This window comes from Hordeum vulgare, chromosome 1H (genome assembly GCF_904849725.1).
Source record: "Hordeum vulgare subsp. vulgare chromosome 1H, MorexV3_pseudomolecules_assembly, whole genome shotgun sequence".
Lineage (NCBI taxonomy): Eukaryota > Viridiplantae > Streptophyta > Magnoliopsida > Poales > Poaceae > Hordeum > Hordeum vulgare.
Window position 1 is genome coordinate 462,154,616 of NC_058518.1, and position 22,494 is coordinate 462,177,109.

General features: G+C 47.7%; 1 protein-coding gene across 1 annotated transcript; it reads right to left on the bottom strand.

The window, feature by feature from the left end:
• Positions 1 to 501: 501 nt before the first annotated feature.
• On the bottom strand, positions 502 to 1,899 carry LOC123414974 (chitinase 1-like). Its single transcript, XM_045106692.1, has one exon. The coding sequence runs from the start codon at positions 1,578 to 1,580 to the stop codon at positions 711 to 713; it is 870 nt and encodes a 289-aa protein (XP_044962627.1). The 5' UTR covers positions 1,581 to 1,899; the 3' UTR covers positions 502 to 710.
• Between the last annotated feature and the right edge of the window lie 20,595 nt (positions 1,900 to 22,494).

Sequence of the window (22,494 nt, forward strand, 5' to 3'; positions counted from 1 at the left end):
TAGCGATGGGAGACTCTCGCGGGTGTTTCTCACTTATGCTTTTTCCAAAGATCAAAATGTCGAGAGAGTAAGAGATGGAAAAACGCACGTGGCACAAACTAGAGACGATGAGGACGGGACGACGATGACAAAAATGCAGACGCATGCGATTTAGTGCTGGTTGATTTTCACTTCCAGTTTCAGATATATTTCACCAACAACCGGAATTTCTGTGATTTTGGTTTGTATTTCGGCCAAAGGGCCAAAAAATCACTTGAATTCAATTAGCCTTTTGAAAAAAATCAAAGCACATTTTGAAAGTTATTTGAATTCATGTGGCTACTGGAATCGCTGAAATGTTTTGGGCAAAATGTAAATATTTCAGTGTCTAGTGAAATTCAGTGAATTCCATCGAAATACTACTGAAAGTTAAAACCATCCGAAGAGGTGGTTGGCGGTTGGGGCGCGGCAGGATGGTCGGCAGTCGAAGTCGAACATGGAGGGGACGGGAGAAGGGGAAGGTGATGGGAAACGACGCTTCATTTCATTCCTGAACCATCCACTTTGTTCTTACCGTCGTCACACCACTTTCACGCAGTAGTTTTGCAAACAAGCACTCGTATGAAGGATTTAAAGATTGCACGCGCGCACTTACAAGTGCGCTTATTCTACGGCTCTTCGCAAGCCTAACTCTTATTGATAGTAAGTAGTGTATGCCATCCGTTTGGAGATCAATGGTTGGCGACGATCTCCTGCGCCCTGGTCTCATAGGTGAACTTGTAGTCGCTCTGCTTGGAGCTGTCCGCCGACCAGATGAAGAACCCCGGCAGCTTGTTCTGCCGCAGCAGCTCCTTGGCCGCGGCGATGCCTTGGTCCGGAGAGAGCAGCCCCAGCTCCTCGGTGGTCTTGCCGGTCTGCAAGCTGGCGAGCACCTTGGCGCCGGGGTAGTAGCCCGTCTGCCGGTCGTAGAACATCACGTAGGTCTGGACGTCGGTGTTGGCGCCGTAGCCGTAGAACTGGAAGTTGACGTAGTCGATGACCCGGGAGTACCTTGCCCACAGCGCCCTGTAGTACCTCTGCACGGTGTCGTCCTCGAACGGCGCGATGGAGGTGGTGATGTTGGGGAACCTGGCCTTGAGCTGGGTGAGCAGCCGGCCGGCGCACTCGACGAAGGTGTCGACGCTCACCCCGGTGGCGAAGCGCTCGTAGTCGACGTCCACCCCGTCGAGGCCGTACTCGTTGATGAGGCGCGAGAGCGACGCCACGGCGTTGGCCACCCACGAGTCGACGGAGTTGGGCGCGAAGGAGACCTTGACGATGTCCTGCACGCTGTCGCCGCCGAGGCCGACCATGACGCTCACGTTCGGGTGCGCGGCCTTGATGGCGGCCACGTCGGCGCGGGACAGGCTCGCCGTGTCCCAGAACGCGCTGAACGCGCCGTTGGTCGGCGTCGGCGTCGGCTTCTGCGCCACCGGCGTGTAGTCGATGGCGAAGGCGAGGATGTAGTGGAAGCTGACGCCGGTGTTGACGGGCACGTCGGAGAACCGGACGCCGGTGAACTGCGCGCCGATGTACTCCCGGAACAGGTACCCGTTCGTCATGGCGATCGATCGAGCTGGAGCTGGCCTCGGTGTGAGGATCAAAGGCACCCCACTCTGCTGCTGATATATGCAGTGGCTCCGTAATTAGCCGGGCCTGCTGGTGGTTGGGCATGCACAAGATATGTCCGATGAGTACGCGGGCTATAAGTTGACGGATTCGCAGCTGGAAATGCGACGTTGCAGCTAATCGTGTGTGTCAACAGGGATGAACATGATTTCAAGATACAGTGGATAGCAGCAGCTTTCAGTGACGAATGAGCAATCTGGGCAAGGAAGAACGCTCCACGCATGTGCCAGCTAACAAGTCCTAGCGTGCAAGCAGCTAGCTCTCCATGACTAGTCAGCTTGGCTTAACAGTCAATCATAGGGGAGGAAATTGAATTCTCCATCAAGGCAAATCTCCGATGGGCAGACACCGACGGTGACACCAAATCCACCCGGAGAAAAGTCCACTGCGTCTGCAAATCCTGTAGGCCACTCCGTAAATCCGTTGGTGCTTCCGGAAACGCGCTCTAGCTAGAGTGCTCTCGAAATGGATTTTCTCGAGAGTGCTCTGTGGGCCAAACGAAATGGATAGAACATCTCGAGCCGTTTGGCCCCAACGTACCCCGATGATAGCGTTTTTTACGTCGAGCCTTCCTAGACGAGCGAGTTTCCAGCCGCGTCACGAGGTTTCAGCCCCAGACGCCGACGTTTTTACAAATTCGACGACCAGCATGCTATAGTTTGATGATCGACACACTTATTAGTTTGGCGATCAAAAGGAAAGGATGGAATGAATCAAACAACCAGCTCGGCGCAGTTCGGCTCCTCTGCCGCGGTCGCGGGACTGTCCGGGGTCGTCGAGCTCGTCGTCGGCGTCGGTTCTGTTGTGGTCACCGGTGTGGTTGGAATTGTCGTTGCCTTGGTCACCGGCGTGGTTAGAGTTGTCGTTGTCGTGGTCGCCGGCGTGATTGGAGTTGTCGTTGTCATGGTCGCCGATGCAGTCGTCGTTGGCGTCATCATCTGGTTTAAGATCAGGTCGCATTGCACGAAATATCACGCCTTCACCAGCTCGTCCATCATCGCCGTGTCTGTCCCTATCAAGAACGCCAGGTTGACGTTTCTCTTCTTCGCGCCGACGTTGGTCCTCAAAAGGTCAAACTTGACGCCTGGTTTGCCATCGACGCCGACCACCACGCGCCAGATTTCTCTTCCCTCTTGGCGGCGCTGCTCTTGGCGCCGGCGATGCACTGTTTGATCGAAGATTGTAGCCGTTCCGCAGCGGGCGCCGAGTCCCTCGCCGCCCTGGCTTTCTTGGTGCCATCTGGGTGCCCTTCTGCCGCAGGCGGGGCAGGCGTGTCCGGGTTGTAGGTCTCCTTGGCCTTGTCATCAGCGTTGAACATCCGCCCTTCAATCTACGTCTGAAACGCCCGGCGGCCTAGCCATCGGCTTCCTCTGTTTCGGCTAGCTGGAGTCAGCGACGGTGGCGGGGCGAGGGACAGTGTACTTCTTTGGCGGTGATTGCAATCTCTGGCGATGGCTAGACGAATGCTGATGACAACAAACTTTCCCTTGCAACGGCACCAGAAGAATGCTGCTAGCACTCCCCGACAATGAAACTAGGAGAATGTTGTTGATGGCCCACCAGCGCGTGGGTTCGCAACAGTTTTCGAGGGTAGAGTATTCGACCCAATTTGTTGGTTTGCACGACGGGAGGTGAGAGAATACTCTCAAGTATTAGCAGCTGAATTTGTCAGATTCAACCACACCTGAAAGATTAGTATCTGCAAGCACAGTAGTAACACCAAAGTAACGAGTAACGGCAGTGTAATGAGCAATAGCGACAGCAAGGAACAGCAGTAGTGACAGCAGTAGCAAGTAGCAACAGTAGCAAGCGACAGTAATAGCAACAGCGGTAGCAGCAGCAGAGCAAAACAAGTAACAACAGTAGTAACAGTAGTAGCAGCAGCAGCAGAGCAAGACAAGTAACAGCAGTAGGACAAACTCATAGGCAATGGGTCGGTGATTTGTTTGGATGATATTCATCATGCAACAGCTATAACACGGAGAGATATGTGGCTAGCTCCCGTTCGTCAATGTGATGCAGGCATGCATTCCATGTGTCGTCATACGTGCTTAGGGAAAAGAACTTGCATGACATCTATTGTCCATCCCTCCCGTGGCAGCGGGGTCCAAAAGGAAACTACGGGATATTAAGGTTCTCCTTTTAATTAAGAACCGGACCAACGCATTAACACTTGGTGAACACATGAACTCCTCAAACTATGGTCATCACCGGGAGTGATTCCGGTTATTGTCACTCCAGGGTTGCCGGATCATAACACATAGTAGGTAACTACAACTTGCAAGATCGAATCTAAAACACACATATATTGATGACAACATAATAATTTCAGATCTGAAATCATGACACTCGGGCCCTAGTGACAAGCATTAAGCATGGCAAAGTAGTAGCAACATCAATCTCAGAACATAGTGGATACTAGGGATCAATCCCCTTCAAAACTAACTCGATTACATGATAGATCTCATCCTACTCATCACCGCCCAGCGAGCCTACGAATAGATTACTCACGAACGACGAAGAGCTTCATGGAATTGGAGAGGGAAGAAGGTTGATGATGACGATGGCGACGATTTCCCCTCTCCGGAGCCCAAGACGGACTCCAGATCTGCCCTCCAGATGAAGAACAGGTGGTGGCGGCGCCTCCGTATCGCAAACGCGACGAAAACTTCTCTTTCTATTTTTCTGGGACGAATGGGGACTTATAGACCTGAGATTGGGGGCGGCAGAGCCGTGTGGGCCCCACAAGCCTGCCCACCGCCACCAGGGGGTGGTGGCGGAGCAAGGGCTTGTAGCCCACTGGCCCACCCCCTGAGGTGGAGCTTGGCGCAGATATTTTTTATATTTTCCAAAACTGCTCCCCGTAAATTTTCAGGACGTTTGGAGAACTTTGATTTCTGCACAAAAATAACACCAAGGCAATTCTGCTGAAAACAGCGTGAGTCCAGGTTAGTTCCATTCAAATCATGCAAATTAGAGTCCAAAACATGGGCAAAAGAGTTTGGAAAAGTAGATACGATGGAGACGTATCAACTCCCCCAAGCTTAAAACCTTGCTTGTCCTCAAGCAACTCAGTTGACAAACTGAGAGAGAAAGAAAAACTTTGACAAACTATGTTTGATCTTGTCGTTGCAACTATGTCTAACTCATAACCAGAATTTCAGCAAGATCACAAGTTAACCACATTAGCAAATGACACAAAGGTCTCATGGTAAACTAATATCAATGGCATAATCAGCTAACGAGCAAATAATAATGAGTTTCAAATACCAACACTTCAAGCAAAACAAGCATGAAGCAATATGAATAGGTGGTATCTCGCTAGCTCTTTCTGAGACCGCAAAACATAAATGCACAACACTTTCAAAGATCAAGGGCTGACTAAACATTGTAATTCATAGCAACGAAGATCCAGTCATAGTCATACTCAATATCAATCAAAAGCAAAGCATAAAAATGACAGAGGTGCTCTCTAATTGGTGGTTATATAAGAGGAGGATGACTCGACAGGAAAATAAATAGAAAGGCCCTTCGTAGAGGGAAGCATTGATTTGCAGAGGTGCCAGAGCTCAAGCTTTGAAAACAGAGATAATAATTTTGGGTGGCATGCTTTCATTGTCAACACAATGACCAAGAGTTCTCAATATCTTCCATGCTACTCATGCTATAGGCGGTTCCCAAACAGAAAAGTAAAGTTTTAACTCCCCCACCACCAATCAATCACACTCCACGGCTAGCCGAATCCTCGGGTACCGTCCATACTAACATCAGTCCGGGGGGAGTCTTGTTTTACAGTTATGTTTTCGATTTAAGCGTGGAACTGTGCATTCCAAATACCGGCCCCTTTCTCGTGAATGACTGTGAATAAACACATGTCGAGGATAACACTCCTAGCATGGAAGATACCAATAGCCCTCTGTCACCACATGAGCGGTTCGGGCATGCAAAACAGATTATTTCTTGAAGGTTTAGAGAATGGCACATGCAAATTTACTTGGAACGGCAGGTAGATACCGCAAATAGGTAGGTATGGTGGACTCTCATGGAAAAACTTTTGGGTTTATGCAAGTGGATGCACAAGCAGTATTCTTGCTTAGTACAAATGAAGGCTAGCAAAAGACTGGGAAGTGACCAACTAGAGAGCGATAACGGTCATCAAGATGAAATGAGTTTGACTAACATTAAATGCAAGCATGAACAGGATATAAATCACCATGAACACGAACATCATAGAGGCTATGTTGATTTTGTTTCAACTACATGCATGAACATGCGCCAAGTCAAGCCACTTGAAACATTCAAAGGAGAATACCATCCTATCATACTACATCATAGTCATCTCAAAATCTATGTTAGCATCCAAGACAAACCATTATAAGCTCTCAGCTAAATAAGCATGGCATCAGAAACTATGATCTCTAAGTTGTCATTGCAAACATGGTTCTCTCACAACAAAGCTAAATCTGGGTCGACAAGCTAGTCATATTTACAAAAACCAAATAGATAGAGTTCATACCAGCTTTTCAGTCTCAGTCACTTCATCATATATCATCATCGTTGCCTTTCATTTGCACGATCGAACGATGTGAACAATAATAAGCGCATTGGACTAAGCTGAATCTGCAGGCAAACACAAAGGAGAAGACAAAATAATATGGCTCTTTGAAAGCTAAACAGGTAAGCATGCAAGAACCAATAAACATTGTAACCAATATCTTCTACCTTGACACAAAGAAAAAGAAAACTATTTACACGGGAAAGCTCCCAACAAGCAAAAGAAGAAAGAAAAATCTTTTTGCGTTTCTCAAAAGGACACAAAACAAGAAAACAAAAAGAAACTAGCATGGATAATACAGTGGCAAAGTGTAAACACCGGCTAACAGAGTGAAAGCATAAGCATGAATGTAAAGTCGGTGAAAACACGTACTCCCCCAAGCTTAGGCTTTTGGCCTAGCTTGGTCTACTCCCATGGTGGGAAATAACTAGCTCCGGGATACTCTGGAGCAGACTGTGGATGCCACTGTTGTGTGAGCTCCTCTGGCTCCCACTGATAAACTGGCGTGTGGTACTCGACTGGCGGCTCGGGCACGGGCGCCTGTGGTTGGGCCAAGCCCCAATATGCGTAGATGTCCGCGGGCATAATAGTGTACCTGACTACATGAAGATCTAACAAAGAAGGAGCAGGCAAAGTAATAGTCTCTCGAGTACCCTGACTAAACACCAGGTTATAAATCATCCGTCTACTAGCATCTCTATCCAGAAAATCATGGCGAACCATGCTATCATAATGCAGATATCTCTCAGGGAGAAGCATCTCTCCTTCCTCTCCCAGTCTAATCGGTATCTCAAAGTGTCTGGCAAGACGCGTAGCATAGATACCTCCATAGACGACACCCTTAGAACGGTTTAGGTTCAACCGTTGAGCTACTATAGCGCGCAAGCTATAAGTCTTATCGTTATAAAGGCCTTCGCGCAAAACCGCAAGGTCTGGAGAACTAAGTGATCTAGCCTCCCCACGGCCAACCAAACATTTTCCCACAAATAAAGAGAAGTACCGAAGCACAGGAAAATGTATGCTAGCAATTCTAGCGCGAGACACTCCTCTCTCCTCTCCAACAGCAATAGAACCAATGAAATCCTCCAAGTCCCGTGGACGAGGGTCACGGATATCCCCAACATAAGGTAATTTGCATACATTGCAAAAGTCCTGCAGCGTCAACCACTGGGGGACATCGTATATCATGAACTCAACCATGGGAGGATTCTTCCTCGGATAAAAGTTGAAGCTTTGAACGAAAATATTGGTGAGGAGGAGATATTGTGGGCACTTATCTTCAACAAACGCAGTAAGACCTGCGTTCTCCACCAAGTAATGAAAGTCTTCATAAAGTCTGGCGGCGGGCAAAAATTCATCACTTGGCCACTCACACGCTCGAACTTCTGTGAGTCGAGGGACTACATACTTGGGGTGATTCTTCTCATCCTCCTTGGGGTTACGGCTTGAAGAGCCTCTCAAGAACCTCCTCATCTTTTCCTTTTTTTAGCTGTGAAAAATTCTGAAATTTTTAGAGACTTCGAAAGAAAAGTGAATAAGGATTAACCCAACTTGTAGCAACTACTCCTACTAGTTCCTAGAGACCGTATCACGCGCTAAAACTACTTGGGACCAGCTAAAATCAACTTTTCAAGCTCAAGAACAGGGTCACCAAGGTAGCAAGAATTCGCGAAGGATAAAGCACTAGAGCAAAAACTAATTGGACCAATAGAGGAGTCACTTACCAAGGATTAATTTCCCCAAAACAGTTCGGAGAATGGTGCTTTGAGCAAGGAGATCAAAAAGCACAGCCAAATGAGCAAGAACACGGGTTTGAGCTGCGAAACAATTTTTTCTGGAGGTGGAAGAAGAGGCTGGGAGATGGAATGAGTGGAGGGGGTGCCTGTGGGCCCCACAAGCTTGCGCCCGCCACCAGGGGGTAAGTGGCGGTGGCAGGGCTTGTGGCCCACTGGTCTGGCCCCCAGGCCAGCTCTCCGGCCTAGAAATTTTCAAAAATTCCAGAAAAAATCATACTAAATTTTCAGGACCATCGAAGAACTTTTATTTTCGAGGTATTTTCTCCGGGACGCTAAAACAGAAAACAGGAAGAACTAAACTAATTCTATCATTTTTCTTCTAAGAAACAGAAAAGGAAAACTCAAAACAGAGGTATGTGACTCTGTGATTCATCCGTTTCATGGTCATCGAAAGAAATCCGTCAATGGGGTTGATCAAGTCCTTATGACAAAACCTTCTCGAATCGCAAGAGAGAACGGAGAATTTTCGAATAGCCACTAAGTCACCTCAATGGGGATATGTATCTCCCCAACAAGCAAGTCATACTTCATCTTGACACGAGGAATAGGGCATTCAAACTCCCAATAAGAATCGATGAAGTCTTTTCGATAGCATTGATGCAATGTACTTGATATCGTTTCTTCGGAAAGTGCACGATGTGCTCATTACCGTTGACATGGAAAGTGACATTGCCTTTGTTGCAATCTATAATAACCCCTGCAGTGTTTAAAAAGGGTCTTCCGAGGATGATAGCCATGGCATCGTCCTCGGGAATATCCAAGATAACAAAGTCTGTTAAGATAGTGGTATTAACAACCACAACAGGCACATCCTCGCAAACACCGATAGGGAAAGCAGATGATTTGTCGGCCATTTGCAGAGAAATTTCAGTGGGTGTCAACTTATCTAACTCAAGTCTACGATAAAGAGAGAGTGGCATAACACTAACACCGGTTCCAAGGTCACATAAGGCAGTTCTTATGTAGTTTCCTTTAATGGAGCAAGGTATAGTGGGCACTCCGAGATCACCAAGTTTCTTAGGAGTTCCACCTTTGAAAGTATAATTGGCAAGCATGGTGGAGATCTCAAGATCTGGTATCTTCCGTTTATTAGTCACGATATCTTTCATGTACTTGGCATACAGAGACATCTTGAGCATATCAGTTAACCGCATCTGCAGAAAGACGGGTCTTATCATCTCAATGAAGCGCTCAAAATCCTCATCATCCTTTTTCATGGATGGCTTAGGAGGGAAGGGCATAGGTCTCTGAACCCATGGCTCCCTTTCTTTACCATGCTTCCTAGCAGTGAAGTCATTCTTATCGTACTTCTTAGGTTGTGGATTATCCGGATTAACCGTAGGTTCAATCTCCACATCCTCATCATTGCTAGGTTGAGCATTATTATGAACATCATTGTCCATATTGTCACCAGGTTCATGTTCATCACCAGATTGTGTTTCTGCATCAGACGCAGAGATATCATTAGGTTCTTCAGGTGTGACAGTATTTGGTGAATTGGCGTGCAGGTTTCTATCATCCTTCTTCTTCTCCTTAGGATGACTAGGTGTATCAGCATTGATTCCTTGAGAATCTTGATCAATTCTCTTAGGATGACCTTCAGGATACAAAGGTTCCTGAGTCATTTTGCCTCCTTTAGTAATGACTCTGACAGAGTTGTCATTTAGTTCATTGAGCAAGTCATTCTGAGCTTTAAGTACTTGTTCTACCTGAGTAGTAATCATAGAGGCATGTTTACTCAGAAGCTTCAGATCATTGACATTTCTGTCTACACAAGCACTTAAATGGCTAAGCATACGAGCACTTTGTTCCAAATGTCTGCTAACATAATCATTGGAACTCTGTTGTTTGGCAACAAAGTTGTCAAATTCATCAAAGCATAGACTAGCAGGTTTATCGAAAGGAATATCACTCTCGTCAAACCTACGCAGAGAATTCACTTCTACTACCTGTATCGGGTTATCGAGACCATGGATCTCTTCGATAGGTGGTAGATTTTTGACATCTTCAGATCTAATGCCTTTCTCTTGCATTGATTTCTTGGCTTCTTGCATATCTTCAGGGCTGAGGAATAGAATACCTCTTTTCTTAGGAGTTGGCTTAGGAGGTGGTTCGGGAATAGTCCTAGCATTATCGTTGATCAAGAGGTTATTCAGTAGAGTCTCAGCTTGTTCTACAGTTTGTTCCCTAAAAACACAACTGGCACAACTATCTAGGTGGTCTCTAGAGGCATCGGTAAGTCCGTTATAGAGGATATCAAGTATCTCGTTCTTCTTAAGAGGGTGATCAGGCAAAGCATTTTGTAGCTGGAAGAGCCTCCCCCAAGCTTGTGGAAGACTCTCTTCTTGGAGTTGAGCAAAGTTGTATATTTCCTACAAGGCAGCTTGCTTCTTATGGGCAGGGAAATATTTCTCAGAGAAGTAATAGACCATCTCCTAGGGACTACGCACACATCCAGGAGCAAGAGAGGTGAACCAAACTTTAGCGTCATCCTTTAGAGAGAAAGGAAACAGCTTAAGGATATAGTAGTGGCGGATCTTCTCCTCATTAGTGAAAAGGTTGGCTATTTCGTGTAGTTTGGCAAGATGGGCTATGACCGTCTCAGGCTCATAACCGTGAAAAGGATCAGATTCGACTAGAGAGATTATCTCAGGGTCGACAGAGAATTCATAATCCTTATTGGTGACAAAGATAGGCGAAGTGGCAAACTTCGGGTCATTTTTCATCCTAGCTTCCCGAGATTTTTCCTTCCACTTGAGAAGTAATTTCTCAGCGTCATAGGCATCCTTACACGCAAGAAAATCCTCAGCTATCTCTCCCTCCATAACGTAACCCTCAGGTATATCAGGAAATTCATATCTAGGAGAGCTAGATCTAACAGGAGCAAAAGGAGGTTCTATCTCAATAGTATCGGCAGTTTCAGAAGCATCACGAGCATTGGCAATAACTCTAGCAATATGAGCATCAAGGAACACTCCTAGTGGAACATCAGGCAAAGGAGTATCTCTAGCAGTATCAAGCATAGCATCATCAGGCAAAGCAGTATCAGGCATAGCATCTCTAGCAGTATCAAGAATAGTATCAAGCATAGCATCTCTAGCAGTATCATGCATAGTATCAAGCATAGTATCATCAGGCATAGTATCAAGCATAGCATCTCTAGCAGTAGTATCATAAGCATCATCAAGCACAGGCGACAAATCAAGATTTCTAGCAGGAGGTGATGTCGCAAACTTACTCATAACTGAAGGTGAATCAAGTGCAGAGCTAGATGGCAATTCCTTACCTCCCCTCGTAGTTGAGGGCAAGACTTTGGTCTTCGGATCCTTCAGATTCTTCATAGTGATCAGCAGATATAAATCCCAAGTGACTCAGAGAAAATAGCAATACCTCCCCGGCAACGGCACCAGAAAAATGCTGATTGCAATCTCTGGCGATGGCTAGACGAATGCTGATGACAACAAACCTTCCCTTGCAACGGCACCAGAAGAATGCTGCTAGCACCCCCCGGCAACGGAACTAGAAGAATGTTGTTGATGGCCCACCAGTGCGTGGGTTCGCAGCAGTTTTCGAGGGTAGAGTATTCCACCCAATTTGTTGGTTTGCACGACGGGAGGTGAGAGAATACTCTCAAGTATTAGCAGCTGAATTTGTCAGATTCAACCACACCTGAAAGATTAGTATCTGCAAGCACAGTAGTAACAGCAAAGTAACGAGTAACGGCAGTGTAACGATCAATAGCGACGGCAAGGAACAGCTGTAGTGACAGCAGTAGCAAGTAGCAACAGTAGCAAGCGACAGTAATAGCAACAGTGGTAGCAGCAGCAGAGCAAAACAAGTAACAACAGTAGCAACATTAGTAGCAGCAGGAGCAGAGCAAGACAAGTAACAGCAGTAGCAACAGTAGTAGCAGCAGCAGGAGAGCAAGACAAGTAACAGCAGTAGGACAAACTCGTAGGCAATGGGTCGGTGATTTGACTGATATTCATCATGCAATAGCTATAACACGGAGAGATATGTGGCTAGCTCCCGTTCGTCAATGTGATGTGGGCATGCATTCCATGTGTCGTCATACGTGCTTAGGGAAAAGAACTTGCATGCATCTATTGTCCATCCCTCCCGTGGTAGCGGGGTCCAAAAGGAAACTACGGGATATTAAGGTTCTCCTATTAATAAAGAACCGGACCAACGCATTAGCACTTGGTGAACACATGAACTCCTCAAACTATGGTCATCACCGAGAGTGGTTCCGGTTATTGTCACTCCGAGGTTGCCGGATCATAACACATAGTAAGTAACTACAACTTGCAAGATCGGATCTAAAACACACATATATTGGTGACAACATAATAATTTCAGATCTAAAAGCATGGCACTCGGGCCCTAGTGACAAGCATTAAGCATGGAAAAGTAGTAGCAACATCAATCTCAGAACATAGTGGATACTAGGGATCAATCCCCATCAAAACTAACTCGATTACATGATAGATCTCATCCTACTCATCACCGCCCAGCGAGCCTACGAATAGATTACTCACGAACGACAAAGAGCTTCATGGAATTGGAGAGGCAAGAAGGTTATTGATGACGATGGCGACGATTTCCCCTCTCCGGAGCCCAAGACGGACTCCAGATCTGCCCTCCATATGAAGAACAGGTGGTGGCGGCGCCTCCGTATCGCAAACGCGACGAAAACTTCTCTTTCTATTTTTCTGGGACGAAAGGGGACTTATAGACCTGAGATTGGGGGCGGCATAGCCGTGTGGGCCCCACAAGCCTGCCCACCTCCACTAGGGGGATGGTGGCGGAGCAAGGGTTTGTGGCCCACTGGCCCACCCCCTAAGGTGGAACTTGGCGCAAATATTTTTGATATTTTCTAAAACTGCTGCCCGTAAATTTTTAGGACGTTTGGAGAACTTTGATTTCTGCACAAAAATAACACCAAGGCAATTCTGCTGAAAACAGCGTGAGTCGAGGTTAGTTCCATTCTAATCATGCAAATTAGAGTCCAAAACAAGGGCAAAAGAGGTTGGAAAAGTAGATACGATGCAAACGTATCAGGCGGCATGGTGGTTGAATGGCGGGAGAGTGGGAGAAGAATGGCGGGAGGAGGCGCGGGAATGGAGGGAAGGGGAGAAAACGGCCCGGCTGACGCCAACGGAGAGGGCCCGCCTGGCTTTTCGCTTCGGCCGGCGCTCCCGGGCACCCCACAGGCGGCTGGGTTCGCCTCAGGTTCGCCGGTTGTTATTTTGGCCCAAACCGGCACTAAACGAGGTACTGGGGGCGGGACTGGGCCGATTTTGCACCGTCCACGCTAAAAAAGACGTCCTCGGGTGGTTGTTGGGGGGCGAGTGGAGATGCTCTAAGAGCATGGTTAATAGTAAAGCCACCTGCTGGCTATATGATGTTGACATGTCATCTATAGCCAAGCTTAAAGCCAGCAAGTATAATAGGTAGACGTAAATAAGTACTACTTTATTGATACAAGGCTCACCATCCTTTCTCATAAAGTACATAGGAGCACGTGTTACAGTCGGCTTATAGTTTGTAGCCCGTTTCTCCTTTCTCTCCTCTTCTCTCTATTCCAACTCACCATAAATATATTATTTTAAGTCTTACACTCCATCTACTTCATCCTATTGTACTTGCTCTAAAGCGCGTTGGGCCACTGAACCTGCCCAAAAATTCAAGGTAAATGGTTCAAGTAGATTAGCCTTAAATGATATACGGGTTAGTGGAGTTGGCACCGTGCGACCCGATGGATCAACGGGTCGACACGGTCGAGGCCAGATTCCCTGTACTAACCCTTATACGTAAGTTTAGCACAACCTAACCTTGTTTGTTAAAAAAACGTTCGGACCTGACCCTTTTTTTTACTTTCATAGATATTGGCGGTAGAATATGACGGGCAACCATCATGATCGACGGTGGTAGGCTTCTGGTCAACCTGATGATGTGACATCGATGTGGCAACGCAGTCAACGGCAGTAGGTTTCGTGTGCAACCGAAATTATCAAAAGACTAAGTCTTCGTGTCTCATTATCTTCATATGTATATCTTTGTGCACCATCATTATCTTCAACTCACATCAATGTCTTTGGACATTTTTAGGGGTCGTCTTTGACGGTTGTCGTGGGTATAAGTCTGACAGTAGATGTGTAGGGTACGAAAGAATGGGAAGAGCCTTAGCTACGGCGAGGTTGTATGAGTTCAGGCCCCTCTACGGTGGAGGTAAAAGCCCTACGTCTTAGTGCTCTTGGGAGCTTAATGTCGAGTGAAATATGGATTACAGTGAAAATGCTAACCCCCTGCACCAGTGGGGAGGGGCGGCTTATATAGAGTACGCTGCCCTTCACAACGGTCCGGTGCACAGGGGTGTAGTAGTGGCGAATAAATGCCTACGTTACAGGTAACGTATGCCTTAAATGCTAATAATGGTGTATGAAAACGTACGACCGTTGCCCTCCACGGAGGTTATGATATACAGAATGGAATCCAGTCGGCAGTTTAATACGCTCTGAATGCTCATCTTCGACTGGATGATGGGGGGAATCATTACCGACTGGATGATGGGAAGTCCTTAATTCAGTCGGAACTGACAAAGGGCCTTGTCCCTTAAGAAGGGTAGTCCTTGGGTAGGACCTATAGGGCAGTCCTATGACCCTACCCTGGGACTATGACCCCATCATTAGTCCCCAAATGGATCGGGGTTGGAACGACGAAGTGATGCCTGTAATACGGATCCGACTGGTATGGATGCGACTTTGGCGTGGTTTGCCTCGATCCATTTTATCCTCTTGACCAGTGATCCGAGTGGACATGTCTGTGAAACGAACCGTCAGAGACCGAGTTCTTCCCCGGAATCTTTCGACGTGACCGGTCAACTGACAGCGGCGGATTTTCCGGGATCTTCAAATTTTGGTTGCCGCGCGCTCAGCGGGGATGACGGCATCGTCATCGAGTAGTTTCCGCCGCCTCGATTACCGCGCCTTCATCTCCTCCACTAATATCGCAGCAGCCGGTCGGGGGATAAGATTTCGGGGCCACCTGTTAGTGACCCAGTCGGAAGTTTATTTAAACCTCCCCGGCGAGGGTTTCTTGTTGTGCTCTCCTGATTACTCGCACTCGCCCCGCTTCTCCCGTAGCTCCCTACGCACTCCAAGCCTCTTCCTTCCTCTCCTCCCCTGCGGATCTGCAGCCTCCGCCATGACGAAGGGGCAGACGAGCAAGCTCGAGTCGCAGAAGAAGAAGAAGAAGGCGGCGGCTCCTGCTGAGCGGCGACAGCGGGCATTGCCGGCGGGTTGGATCCAGGGGGATTTCCTCCCCTCCACCGTGACGAAGGACGACCTGCTGGAGCTGGTGGAGCAAGGTATGATCGCCAACAAGTCGTGGAGGCTGCCGGCGGAGGACGAGACGGAGCCGGCGCCCCAGGAGGGGGAGCGCGTCTTGCTGCTCAGTCACGTGTACCGGGGCTTCTCTCTGCCTCTTCATCCCTTCTTCAGAGGTATCATGAACCACTTCGGGGCGCAGCTCCATCACTTTCCTCCCAACGCGATAGCTCATATTTCTGCATTCGTCGTGCTTTGCGAGTGCTTTATCGGTTGTCCTCCCCATTGGGGGCTCTTTAAGTACATCTTCTCCGCTAGATCCCAAACCGTCAAAAAACTTAGCCAGTCGGACGACAAAACTCATATCCTCCAGCTTTGCGGGGGCTTAGGCTTCCAGAAGAAAAGCAAAAGTAGCTACCCCGCTCTTCAGTTGTCCGAGTCCGTTAAGAACTGGCAGTCGACTTGGTTCTATTGCCAGGACGTCGCATGTCCGAATGCCGCAACTGGGCTGCCACCTTGTAGTCTAGACCGACCGGCTCCGCCCAGGCAGCTTGCGCTCATGAAGATGGAAAAGATCCAGATCCAACCTCTGGTCGAAGCGCTGATAGATGTCGTCCGCAAGGGAGTCACCGGCACGGATCTGCTGGAGACTTTTCTGGGTCGGCGCATCCAGCCTCTGCAAGCTCGACACCACGCCATGTGGCACTACGCGCGGCCTGGGGACTCCACTCGGACTCATCCCGAATGCGTGACCGGGGAGGTTGTGACGGCGTGGGTCCGCGGCATCACAGGCGCCTGCGATAACCCCACAGGAGTCCGGTGAGTGAAGCCCTTCCGCGCTGACAACCCTCCTCCGAATGAGGTGAGCATATCTTGTCGAGTGCTTACAATTCCCTTAGATAGTCGCTTTTTCTTGCATCACCGTCTGACGTCTGATGTTGTCAACTGTATCTTGTGCAGGCGTGGACCAACTGGTATTCTCCCGTCTCGAACGGGAATCCGGCTGAGGAAGAGGAAGGCAGCCAGGAGGGCAGCGTGGACAGCGTCGAGTACGTCTCCGACAGTGGGGAGACGGAGGAGGAGACCGAAGAATAGGGGGGAAGTTGGGGAGCAGAGCTCGCCACCCCCACCACCAGAGCCTAGAACTAAGCGCCGTCATGAACCCGTGACTCCGTCGGCTCCTCCAGCGGCCCCGAGTGCCTCGCCAACTCCTCCGGTGGTTCCGAGTGCCTTGCCAGCTACTCCCGTGGCTCCGAGTGCTCGGAGCACAAAGAGGACCAGGGACGCTGCTGCCGAGCCCACGGACCAACCTTCCAAGGTGGCCAAACCGAGTGGATCCAAGCCTCGGAAAGCTTTGCCTCGGATAAGGATCGTTGTTCCTGTTGCCCCAGCGTAAGTGTCTTGTTCTCCTATCTTCTTTCAGTATTTGACTGAACTCATGCTTATCAGTCGAGTGGATTTTACTCGACAGAGCTGCTACCTCCGCCACCTCTCTGCCACGCCAGGAAGACGATCCCATAGATACGGATAACGTTGCCACATCCCAGCAAGGTACGTCGTGACGACTTCGAGAGTTTGCATTATTGTTTTGCGAATTCTGTCTTTAATCTTGCCCTTTTTCCGTGGTCTCACGTCGTTCAGTCGGGCTTCCTTCAGAGGTGATTCATTTGGAGGAGGATGACCAGAAGAGGTCCGGGCAAGCTTCGGTGCCTGTCCTTGAGGTTGTTCCATCTGCTACCGCCCCTGCCATGGACGCGCCTGTTGGAATTATGCCCTAGAGGCAATAATAAATATAGTTATTATTATAATTCTTGTATCAAGATAATAGTTTATTATCCATGCTATAATTGTATTGAATGAAGACTCATTTACATGTGTGGATATATAGACAAAAGACCATCCCTAGCATGCCTCTAGTTGGCTAGCCAGTTGATCGATGATAGTCAGTGTCTTCTGATTATGAACAAGGTGTTGTTGCTTGATAACTGGATCACGTCATTGGGAGAATCACGTGATGGACTAGACCCAAACTAATAGACGTAGCATGTTGATCATGTCATTTTGTTGCTACTGTTTTCTGCGTGTCAAGTATTTGTTCCTATGACCATGAGATCATATAACTCACTGACACCGGAGGAATGCTTTGTGTGTATCAAACGTCGCAACGTAACTGGGTGACTATAAAGGTGCTCTACAGGTATCTCCGAAGGTGTTAGTTGAGTTAGTATGGATCAAGAATGGGATTTGTCACTCCGTGTGACGGAGAGGTATCTCGGGGCCCACTCGGTAATGCAACATCACACACAAGCCTTGCAAGCAATGTAACTTAGTGTAAGTTGCGGGATATTGTATTACGGAACGAGTAAAGAGACTTGCCGGTAAACGAGATTGAAATAGGTATGCGGATACTGACGATCGAATCTCGGGCAAGTAACATACCGAAGGACAAAGGGAATGACATACGGGATTATACGAATCCTTGGCACTGAGGTTCAAACGATAAAAGATCTTCGTAGAATATGTAGGATCCAATATGGGCATCCAGGTCCCGCTATTGGATATTGACCGAGGAGTCTCTCGGGTCATGTCTACATAGTTCTCGAACCCGCAGGGTCTGCACACTTAAGGTTCGACGTTGTTTTATGCGTATTTGAGTTATATGGTTGGTTACCGAATGTTGTTCGGAGTCCCGGATGAGATCACGGACGTCACGAGGGTTTCCGGAATGGTCCGGAAATGTAGATTGATATATAGGATGACCTCATTTGATTACCAGAAGGTTTTCGGAGTTACCGGGAATGTACCGGGAATGACGAATGGGTTCCGGGAGTTCACCGGGGGGGGGGGGCAACCCACCCCGGGGAAGCCCATAGGCCTTGGGGGAGACACACCAGCCCTTAGTGGGCTGGTGGGACAGCCCACAACTGGTCTATGCGCCAAGAGAAGAAAAATCAAGAGGAAAAGAAAAAAAAAGGAGGAGGTAGGAAGGGAGGAGGACTCCCTCCCACCAAACCTAGTCCAACTCGGTTTGGGGGGGAGAGTCCTCCCCCTTGGCTCGGCCGACCCCCTTGAGGGTCCTTGGACCCCAAGGCAAGGCCCCCTCCCTCCCACCTATATATACGGAGGTTTTAGGGCAGATTTGAGACGACTTTTCCACGGCTGCCCGACCACATACCTCCACGGTTTTTCCAGTAGATCGCGTTTCTGCGGAGCTCGGGCGGAGCCCTGCTGAGACAAGGTCATCACCAACCTCCGGAGCGCCGTCACGCTGCCGGAGAACTCTTCTACCTCTCCGTCTCTCTTGCTGGATCAAGAAGGCCGAGATCATCGTCGAGCTGTACGTGTGCTGAACGCGGAGGTGCCGTCCGTTCGGTACTAGATCGTGGGACTGATCGCGGGATAGTTCGCGGGGCGGATCGAGGGACGTGAGGACGTTCCACTACATCAACCGCGTTCTCTAACGCTTCTACTGTACGGTCTACAAGGGTACGTAGATCACTCATCCCCTCTCGTAGATGGACATCACCATGATAGGTCTTCGTGCGCGTAGGAAATTTTTTGTTTCCCATGCGACGTTCCCCAACAGTGGCATCATGAGCTAGGTTCATGCGTAGATGTCTTCTCGAGTAGAACACAAAAGTTTTTGTGGGCGGTGATGTGCGTTTTTCTGCCCTCCTTAGTCTTTTCTTGATTCCGCGGTATTGTTGGATTGAAGCGGCTTGGACCGACATTACTCGTACGCTTACGAGAGACTGGTTTCATCGTTACGAGTAACCCCCTTTGCTCAAAGATGACTGGCAAGTGACGGTTTATCCAACTTTAGTTGAATCGGATTTGACCGAGGAGGTCCTTGGATGAGGTTAAATAGCAACTCATATATCTCCGTTGTGGTGTTTGCGTAAGTAAGATGCGATCCTACTAGATACCCTTGGTCACCACATAAAACATGCAACAACAAAATTAGAGGACGTCTAACTTGTTTTTGCAGGGTATGATTGTGATGTGATATGGCCAACGATGTGATGTGATATATTGGATGTATGAGATGATCATGTTGTAATAGAAATATCGACTTGCACGTCGATGGTACGGCAACCGGCAGGAGCCATAGGGTTGTCATTATACTAACGTTTGTGCTTGCAGATGCGTTTACTATTTTGCTAGGATGTAGCTTTAGTAGTAATAGCATAAGTAGCACGACAACCCCGATGGCAACACGTTGATGGATGATCATGGTGTGGCGCCGGTGACAAGAAGATCGTGCCGGTGCTTTGGTGATGGAGATCAAGAAGCACGTGATGATGGCCATATCATGTCACTTATGAATTGCATGTGATGTTAATCCTTTTATGCACCTTATTTTGCTTAGAACGACGGTAGCATTATGAGGTGATCTCTCACTAAAATTTCAAGACGAAATTGTGTTCTCCCCGACTGTGCACCGTTGCTACAGTTCGTCGTTTCGAGACACCACGTGATGATCGGGTGTGATAGACTCAACGTTCACATACAACGGGTGCAAAACAGTTGCACACGCGGAACACTCGGGTTAAGCTTGACGAGCCTAGCATGTGCAGACATGGCCTCGGAACACATGAGACCGAAAGGTCTATCATGAATCATATAGTTGATATGATTAGCATAGGGATGCTTACCACTGAAACTATACTCAACTCACGTGATGATCGGACTTGGGATAGTGTAAGTGGATCATGAACCACTCAAATGACTAGAGAGATGTACCTTTTGAGTGGGAGTTTAGCATATAATTTGATTAAGTTGAACTCTAATTATCTTGAACATAGTCTAAAGTCCACTTTGAATATATTTGTGTTGTAGATCATGGCTCACGCGACAGTCATCCTGAATTTTAATACGTTCCTAGAGAAAGCTAAGTTGAAAGATGATGGAAGCAACTTTGTAGACTGGGCTCGTAATCTTAAGCTAATCTTGCAAGCTGGGAAGAAGGATTATGTCCTTAATGCTGCGCTAGGAGATGAACCACCCGCTACGGCTGATCAGGATGTTAAGAACGCTTGGTTAGCACGTAAGGAGGACTACTCAATAGTTCAATGTGCAGTCTTGTATGGCTTAGAACCGGGACTTCAACGTCGCTTTGAGCGTCATGGAGCATTTGAGATGTTCCAGGAGTTGGAGTTTATCTTTCATAAGAACGCCCGGATCGAGAGGTATGAGACCTCCGATAAATTCTATGCTTGCAAGATGGAGGAAAACTCGTCTGTCAGTGAACATGTGCTCAAAATGTCTGGGTACTCAAACCGTTTAGCTGAACTGGGGATTGAACTCCCGCAGGAAGCTATCACTGACAGAATCCTTCAATCACTGCCGCCAAGCTACAAAGGCTTTGTGTTGAACTACAACATGCAAGGGATGAACAAGTCTCCCGGCGAGTTGTTTGCGATGTTGAAAGTCGCAGAGTCTGAACTCCGTAAAGAGCATCAAGTGTTGATGGTGAATAAAACCACTAGTTTCAAGAGAAACGGCAAAGGCAAGAAGGGAAATTCGAAGAAGAGCGGCAAGCCTGTTGCCAATCCGCCGAAGAAACCCAAAGCTGGACCTAAGCCTGAAACGGAGTGTTTCTATTGCAAGGGTATGGGTCACTGGAAGCGCAATTGCCCCAAGTATCTCGCAGATAAGAAGGCGGGCAAAGAAAAATCAGGTATATTTGATATACATGTTATTGATGTGTACTTAACCGGCTCTCGTAGTAGTGCCTGGGTATTCGATACGGTTCTGTTGCTCATATTTGCAACTTGAAACAGGAACTACGGAATAGGCGAAGGCTGGCGAAAGATGAAGTGACGATGCGCGTAGGAAATGGTTCCAAGGTTGATGCAATCGCCGTCGGCACAGTGTCACTTCAGCTACCGTCGGGATTAGTGATGAACTTAAATCATTGTTATTTAGTGCCCGCATTGAGCATGAACATTATATCTGGATCTTGTTTATTGCGAGACGGTTACTCTTTTAAGTCAGAGAATAATGGTTGTTCTATTTCTATGACTAACATCTTTTATGGTCATGCACCGAATGTGAGAGGATTGTTCATATTGAATCTTGATAGCGATACGCATATACATAACATTGAGACCAAAAGAGTTAGAGTAAACAATGATAGCGCCATATTTTTGTGGCACTGCCGCTTAGGTCATATTGGTGTAAAGCGCATGAAGAAACTCCATGCTGATGGACTTTTGGAGTCACTTGACTTTGATTCACTTGACACGTGCGAACCATGCCTCATGGGCAAGATGACTAAGACTCCGTTCTCCGGAACAATGGAGCGTGCAAGTGACTTATTGGAAATCATACATACCGATGTGTGTGGTCCGATGAGCGTGGAGGCACGCGGCGGGTATCGTTATTTTCTCACCTTCACTGACGATTTAAGTAGGTATGGCTATGTCTACGTGATGAAGCACAAGTCTGAAACATTTGAAAAGTTCAAGCAATTTCAGAGTCAAGTGGAAAATCATCGTAACAAGAAGATCAAGTTCCTACGGTCTGATCGTGGGGGTGAATATCTGAGTTTCGAATTTGGTGCTCACTTAAGACAATGTGGAATTGTTTCACAGTTAACACCGCCTAGAACACCACAGCGTAATGGTGTGTCCGAACGTCGTAATCGTACTTTGTTAGAGATGGTGCGATCTATGATGTCTCTTACTGATTTGCCGTTATCATTTTGGGGTTATGCATTAGAAACAGCTGCATTCAGTTTAAATAGGGCACCATCAAAATCCGTTGAGACGACACCATACGAACCGTGGTATGGCAAAAGGCCAAAGTTGTCGTTTCTTAAAGTTTGGGGATGTGATGCTTATGTCAAAAAGCTTCAGCCTGAAAAGCTGGAACCCAAAGCGGAAAAGTGTGTCTTCATAGGTTACCCAAAAGAGACAGTTGGGTACACCTTCTATCTCAAATCCAAGGGCAAAGTGTTTGTTGCTAAGAACGGAACTTTTCTCGAGAAGGAGTTTCTCTCGAGAGAATTGAGTGGGAGGAAGATAGAACTTGACGAGGTTGTCGAACCTCTCATCCCTCTGGATGGTGGCGCAGGGCAAGGGGAAACCTCTGTCGTTGCGACGCCGGTTGAGGAGGAAGTTAATGATGATGATCATGAAACTCCAGTTCAAGTTTCTGTTGAACC

What these genes read in the sequence shown, in the direction of transcription:
- LOC123414974 (XM_045106692.1), bottom strand. Translation starts at nt 1,580, where the DNA reads ATGACGAACGGGTACCTGTTCCGGGAGTACATCGGCGCGCAGTTCACC.